Genomic DNA, 7956 nt, shown 5'->3' with positions numbered 1-7956 from the left:
AACTAGCATGGATTAAAATATCATCCATATAAAAGACTACCCCTTTCATACCTGAAAGAATCTTAGAAAACCTAAGTGCAAAATATTCTGGAGAACATGAAATTCCAAAGGGAAGACGTGTAAAAAAGTATCGACCAAATGGTGTGATGAATGTAGTTAGCAATTGGCTTTCTGGTTTCAGTTTAATTTGGAAGTAACCACTAGTTGTGTCGAGCTTAGAAAATATTATTGAATTTTTCAGTTGAGCCAAAGTATGCTCTATTTTTGGAAGTGGGAAATAAGCTCTTAATACACTTTGGTTAAGTTTTGTGTAATCTCCGCACAACCTAACAGAGTCACCCTTTGGTACACAAACAATAGGACTTACCCACCTGGTATGTTCTTCAATTGGTTTTATTATACCCAACTGAAGTAGACGGTCTAACTCAACTTTTAACTTGGGCATGAGTGGTAATGGAACTACTCGTGGTACTGACTGAGCAAATGGCTGAACATTAGATTTTAGCTCAAGTTTCATTTCTGTTTTAAATTCCCCAATATCATCAAATATTCCTTGAAATGACTCAGCTATCGTTTCTAATGAGTACTTGCTAGCACTGTAGGTCTCTGATTCTGCCCCAAATGCATTTATATTTTTAGATACTAAGTTATTAATATAACGTGAACTATTTTTATTAATATTAAGCATTTTTAATTTTATAATTCCAGGCCGACCAAGGATAGGCACCTTTAGATTTTTTACAACATATAAAGATTCTGAACACATATTGTCATTATAAGTCAAATTAACATCAATTTTACCCTCAATTTCTAGTTTTTTATTATCAGGGCCCCCTATGGACTCCTGGCAAACATAAATTTTATTTTTGTAGAAATCAGACAACATATTTCTAGAGACACAACTTACATCAGCACCTGTATCAACAAGAAAAGGCATAACATATTTATTGTCAACTAAAACTTTTGCAAACCACTGATCTTTATCATTAGTGTAAATGTGTCCTAGATGAAAATCAAAGTTATTTACCTGTAAGTTTTCCATTTCATTTTCTATTCCTACCTCACTTTCAGCACAGTTTTGACCTTCAACTACTCTTACATTCCTGCCGGATCTACATCTAGCTTGCCAATGTCCTTTCTTTCCACATAATCGACAACGACTATCTTTTGCTGGACATCTTTCTCGGCTGTTGCAGCTTGGTACACTACAGTATGTACATTTGTAGTTTTTGTTGGATTTCCCCCATGTGTTCTGTTGTCCATATTTATTTGGTTCTGCTTGTGATTGTGACCAGTAGTTACCTCTGTGTGCATTGACCGTAGCTACTTCTTGTACTCGTTCTTGCCTAAGAATCCTGTTTTGAGAATTCTGCAGCTCGGCTTGACGTACTGTTAATACAGCTTCCCCTAATGTTAGGTTCTTTTGGAGTTGTAACCTCTCACTTACTTTTACATCTAAAACTCCTACTACTATGCGGTCTCTTATTAACTCATCTTTTAGAGCCCCATAACTACAATGCTCTGCCAGGCTATGAAGTGCAGTGATATATGCATCCACCGACTCCCCTGGCTGTTGACTACGTGTGTTGAACTTGAATCGTTCAAATATTACGTTCTTTTGGGGTATAAAATGAGCGTCAAACTTCTCGATAATAATACTATATACTTGCTGTGCGGGTGTTAGATTAAATTGAGTTAATTTCCTCTGCTTCTGCCCCCATTAGATACACTAGCATATCAATTTTTTCAGCTTCTGGTTTGTTTATAAAACCACTAACCGACATATATCTTTCTAACCTCTTTTTCCACTGATTCCATGATCCTGGAAGGGAGAAATTAAACTCAGAAGGAGCTGATACTGTTGCCATGTTGGCAAGCACATGGCTTCCTGCTTGATTCTCTGCCATCCCTGGAATTATTTAACTCTATTTCTGCTCTTCGAAGAAGGTTCTACTTGCCAAATATTCCTCGGAGTATTTGCAAGTTCGCTGCCACCATGTAGAATTATTGAGACAATCTTTATTTAGCACTTTATTACAATTATATTTCCAAGCGACCATCCATATTATTAACCTAACTTCTACTACCATCTTGACATCCTGTCGTTCTCCCCAAAGAGGTTCTGTCTCAAGTACCGACTACGTTTCTGAAGGAAACGTATAAGTGGTTGCATACTGAGCTGACTCTACATTGATAACCTGTAGTTAGGCTCTGGAGAGATGCAAAAGGAGAAAATTTAATTTTTATGCCTGATAATGGACCTCCACATACCATTAGAGTGACTACATACATCATTGAAGTAGAAGTTATCACTTGTTTGGAGTGGACTGCTTGCTCACCCGAGCTTAACCCTATGGAGTATTTGTGGGATATGCCTAAAAGAAAAATTAGAGCTCGTCGGGATAATCCACAAAATACCACACGGCTAGTATAAGCTGCTTTTGAAGAATGGAGCCACCTACCACAACAAAATGTTGAAATTTGATTAGGAGCGTGCCCACGCAAACTGAAGCATGACGCAAAAAAAATAATAAAAATAAATAAAAACAATTTAAACATTATTAGTTTTACATTGAAATTTTTTATTATATTGACTTTAAAACAACTATGTAGTTTTACAATTGGATATGGTAATTGAGTCAATACTCGCAATCTTTAGTTTGTATTTTTATTAGTTGTTACATAATCGTGGGGCAACCGGTTTCGAGTCTTACAATATATGACTCATCATCAGGCCCAGTACAAAAAAGTCTTCTCAATACAAACTACAAGCTAAAAAACACAAAACGAGAGACATGTACACATATATATACAAAACATAAAAACAACTTTGTCTTGGTTTTAATCACACACCATGAAGCCAAGCAACTGTGTAGTATTGAACTCAACCTTCCATAGTATGTAAAGATGAGACTTATTGTCATTGGGAGCGACCAATCTGATGAAAATTGCTTGGTATATAATTTTAATATATATACTACCATCATTCCTCAACTAGTTAAGGGATGATGGAGTTCTGACAAGATAGTATGCGATCAAAAGACATAATATAAAGTTATTAGTAATTAGTATGTACTTACATAACAGCCATTGAAACTGTTCCACAGCTAAAGATGTACATGCAGTCACCAGCTCCCATAAGGATAGTTGATCGATCAAACCAAGGTTGTTTGATAAATTAGTTTAACTTCGTGTGTTCGTGTTTTTTAAATTCGCACGAAATAATAAGAAATATCAGATGATTCCATATAAGTTTGGGTGTGTGTACGTAAATAGTATTTTCGTTTGAAACATAGGTGCTCATAAGTAATCTAAGATTTTTTTCCTACAAAGTCTAAGTCCTACCAGCTTATGTACTATTTGCTTCTTTTCATTTCTTTCATCCCGCTTTAATTCTACTACAATACCAGTCTATCTAGTTAATCCATCTTCAAGTGCACATTTTAGATATTACTGCGATGATTCTACAAAGTTTTAAACCATACTGTTCAATAGACTACTTCCTTGTACTCAGATTATCAGCATCTGGAAATATCCATTTGTGTTCCTCTGGATATGTTATCAGTAGAAAGGAGACATATTTATGAGGGAAGAGAGCATTTGACTACAGTCACAAGAAAAGAAGAAAGAGAGAAAGAGAAAGATCAATGGGAAGATGGCAGGAAAAGTGGAACAACACGGAAGATGTTGCTCAGTTGACTAAGATGCTGATCCTGAGCTTAAGGGACTAGGTGAGCGTGGTCACACGTGGCTCAATTACTTCCTTACGTAAGTGCTCACAGGGCATGGGTGTTTTAGGGCCTACCTTCATAGGTTCGGAAGAGCAGATACAGACAAATGCCTATACTGCGAAAACTTCGACATTCTTAGGGTGCGTTCACTACGGAGACCAAAGGATGATATCCTAGCCTAGAGCATGGTATCGTACTCTTCATATTTGTGAATTCTCGCATTTAAAATAATGTATTTAGTATGAGAATATGAAGAGTACGATACTATGCTCTAGGCTAGGATACCATCCTTTGGTCTCCGTAGTGAACGCACTCTTACTCACACAATGCTGTAATATAATAGATGGACAGTGGAGAGAAGTATAATGTCAAGAGAAATAGGTATGAACCCTGTAACTGTGAGAAATATGATCGCAAAGACGACGGGAATGGAGGGATGGAATATTCGTTGAAAAGCTGAAAAAAAAAGAGGAAGAAGAAAAGCTGCAGCTAGATTAACGACAAAGATCCAGATAAAATAAGGAAGTGCTCCGAAAGTGTTGTCAGCCTTACACCACTTTCCAATACATCCGTTTGCTTTGCAGGACCTGCTTCTAGGAGGAAATGGGCTCGGATGTACTCCTCTACTCTGAATCCAACACACGCCAGCTATTCCTAGAGATGGGCCACACTGGTAAGGTTTTTAGAAAATTTCCATTCGCAGAAGAAAAAAAAATGATCATCAGCATCAAATATTAATAAGAGTCATCTTAAAGTCAGTCGATGAAAATCGACAAATACTGTTACAAACCGAAAGAAAGCATGCAGTGATTGGTATATGATGTCTTTTTACAGAATTTTATATGTCTCGCGTAACAATTGAGGAAACTTTGATGCCAAAATGGCTTTGATAGCTTTGATGGTTTATATACGATAAATTTTTGTATACATGTCTCTTTAGATAGAGTTTAGATAAATATTTGATCAAAATTTGAGAAAATTCGAACTGTTGGAAAAAATGTAAAAAATTGATAATATGTTGGACTTCCACGATATACTTTGCACTAAAACCTCACCTGGGCATACTCCTCATGAAATGATCGCTTTACTCTTGAGGTATCTCATCTCAGGCTACTTACACCTCATGCCAAAATACCGGTAGAGTCGGTGCAGGATAAAATAATATAAATAATCCTTTTTCCATAATGTTCCAGATATTTTCAATGGGTGAAAGATTGGGTGATTTAGGGGGTCAAGGCAAAACACCGACTTGCTTGTTTTCAAAATAGATCCAACGAATTATCTTTTTGAAAAAGTGGAATGGGAGCACCCCAAAGCAGAACATGCAGAACACACATGTAACATGCGGCGGTGTCATTTTGCTTCTAATGAACATCTAATAAACATCAAAGGTGCCCGCTTCTATAAGCAATAGTCCTTCATACCATAATTCTAACAGTGTAATGCACACATCTTTCTATAGAAAATTGTAGATCCCGTCTGTCACTACGTCGCCTTCTCACCCTTGCATGACCATCATCCATGGCTAAACATAATATGCATTCATCACTAACAACAATTCCATTCTTGTTCCCAGTTCAGCCATTCTCAGCATCAAGCCAGTCGATCAATTCAGTGTCTATGAATGAAATCTCAAACTGATAGGCTATTGATTATGTTCAAAATAAGAGAGCTAAAATAAACTGCAACGTTAACGGGGTTTTATTGTTTCATATGATTATCAAGTTGTTAAGATGGTTAAGTTTAATAAAATAAACAAAGACTACACAAACTATAATCACATCTTCTCTGCAACAAACACAGCTAAACTTTGCGTAAACTTTCTAGTTTATTCTAGTTCTATCTTCGTTCTACATCATATCAAACCTTTGACTCAGCCCCCAATTACCCACACTTCTATGCATCGGCTGTGTTCGAAAACAAACGAAGTTGATTTTTACTAACAATTTGCCTTTCGTGAGTCGGATGAACGCGGGACAAATCGTGACTCACCTTGTATGTATACGTATATATATCTAGCGGTTATTTGTACTACCGTTCAATCGATAGCCCAACAATTTATTATGATTATACCAATCTAGATTACATCAAGGAAGTTGGTCTACATAAAAACGATTCACGGCGGAATGGGAAAAAACGACGTTGGTTAGTGATTGTTTTTTAACAAAAGAATATCGAAGAGATTGTTTCCCTGGGAGTGTGTGCGTTATTTTGTGAGTAATTTGTGTGGATTTCAAGCAAATTCGAAACTGTAAGAATTCTATACACTAATTAAATTTTCTGTACTACAAGAACATAAAACACTTCTTTTCCAACATGATATTCTATTGATTATGTACTTTAGAAATAAACTACAACGTTGATTGAAGGGAATTTATTATTTAATATAGTCAGTAGTCCCCAAAATATAAAAAAACCACAGAGGTTACCATTAAAAGGGGTGCTCTTTTGAGAAAGGGGTGAATTTGGTCTATATGCACTTTTCGTACAAATATGTACAGGAAAGTTGTTTGAACTTAAATTTACTTATCACCTTTAAAGTCGAAAACTATGTTTTTATCAAAAATATATTCATAAAACGAAGCAAAATCAAGAAAAACGCAAACTTTCTTATTTGCCCCATAACTTTTTTTCCACGGGGGTATAGGTAAAAACGTTGCATCACAGAAACAAACTCTATCCTTTATCTTCAAAATGACGTTTGGTAGAATTCTGTAGGATTCACAGTATCCAAGATACGATGATGTTTCAAATTTCGTCGCTCATACCTATTATTTTTGGGCCATTTTCCCTATTTTTCAAGCTAAAACTATTATAATTGAATTCTTTCGTAGCGAGGTTTGGTAGCATAGAGCCTATTATTGTAATAATTGATATACTTGTTAAAAGTATTACATAAAAGATGTTTGTCTATATTTAAGGCTATAGATGTGGTATGTGCTAGAGCTAAGTATATTTTCTATTCTTCGGCAGTGTACATGTGGTTCGCCGGCTTTGCTTAATATATTTTTGGTGGGAGTTGTCCGGAAGGCTTCAAGTGCAGATTTAAAACCAAAGTTGTGTAAGCTGTCAAGTTTTTAAAGTAATGTTTTCATTAATTTTTGTATTAATTTTAATTTAATTAATGTTTTCTAAATAGCTAATAGAGTTTCCTGCTATGATCTCCAGTTTGGGTTTGCCAAGGTTTTCATTAGATTCAGTCTTGTGTAACATATTAAAACTGTTTGTTTTATATGGTCCTGTCATGTAAGCTTTTGATCAAACCATATATATAGGAACTTTGCCCTTGGTTTAAATCAGAGAGTGATATTATATAATTTTAAGATAGAGGGCGTTGATAAAACCTTTTTGGAAACAAATATTTATGTTTAAGTTACTGAAAATTTGAATTTTGAATAAGGTATTCAGGTATATAGTAAATATAGAGTACTGCAGCTAATTATCCGAGGGAAAATAGACAGCCGAAGGAGTCCCAGGAGGAGAAGACACTCGTAACTCCAAAGCTTGTGACAAGGTTCGTATTTTCATCTGTCGAATTATTCAGATGTGCCCTAAACAAGTGCCGAAATGGACAAGTCACGTGAAAAGGAAGATTCAGAGACCATTGTTCCAATTGGTTTAGAATTTTAGACCCTGAACCCTAAAGCAATTAGAACATTGTGCTAATTGTTTCAGAGCTTAGGAATGATCCTTGGAGTGGTCTATTTTCTTCAGTTTTATCCTCTCATACCAAAAGGCCGGTTGTGTAAAAAGTTTGTAATAGATTTAAGTAATTTCTACGAATATTCCATGAATGTAGTTCTTTCAGAATATTTAGATTCCAATAAGTGTTAAATGCCCTTTGTCCTATGTTTACGTAGGTATATATTAAATACGTATTCTACACATTCTTATTTTTTACGTGCAATGTGAAAGAATTGTCCTGCATTTGATATCTGAGTCCATTCAGGAATGTTTGTTAACCAAGAAACTTGTTTTCTTCCTATACCTCTATACAGTCCTCTATTTTTCCTTTAAGGATTAGTTGTAATATTTTGTATCGATTTCCCTCATTATATGTTCTAGATAAGACATTTTACGATGTTTAACAGTCTTTATCAGTTCTCTATCTTTGTTGGTCCCCTTCGCCATTGGTTTATCTTGCTGTCCAAGGTATCTTCAGCATCGGTCTATGAATCCAATGCTTCAATTCTGTTCATGATCGACACCTGTATCGTCCACACTT

General features: G+C 35.6%; 1 protein-coding gene across 1 annotated transcript; it reads right to left on the bottom strand.

Moving 5' to 3' along the window:
• Window positions 1-903: 903 nt before the first annotated feature.
• Window positions 904-1907, bottom strand: LOC126883193 (uncharacterized). The gene is made up of 3 exons (XM_050648441.1): window positions 1779-1907; window positions 1028-1711; window positions 904-915 (listed from the first exon to the last, which is right to left on the bottom strand). Exons 1-3 carry the CDS (start codon window positions 1905-1907, stop codon window positions 904-906), a joined length of 825 nt encoding a protein of 274 aa, XP_050504398.1.
• Between the last annotated feature and the right edge of the window lie 6049 nt (window positions 1908-7956).

Source organism: Diabrotica virgifera, chromosome 1, assembly GCF_917563875.1.
Source record: "Diabrotica virgifera virgifera chromosome 1, PGI_DIABVI_V3a".
In the NCBI taxonomy this organism is placed as follows: domain Eukaryota; kingdom Metazoa; phylum Arthropoda; class Insecta; order Coleoptera; family Chrysomelidae; genus Diabrotica; species Diabrotica virgifera.
This window is presented reverse-complemented; position numbering and strand designations above follow the sequence as displayed.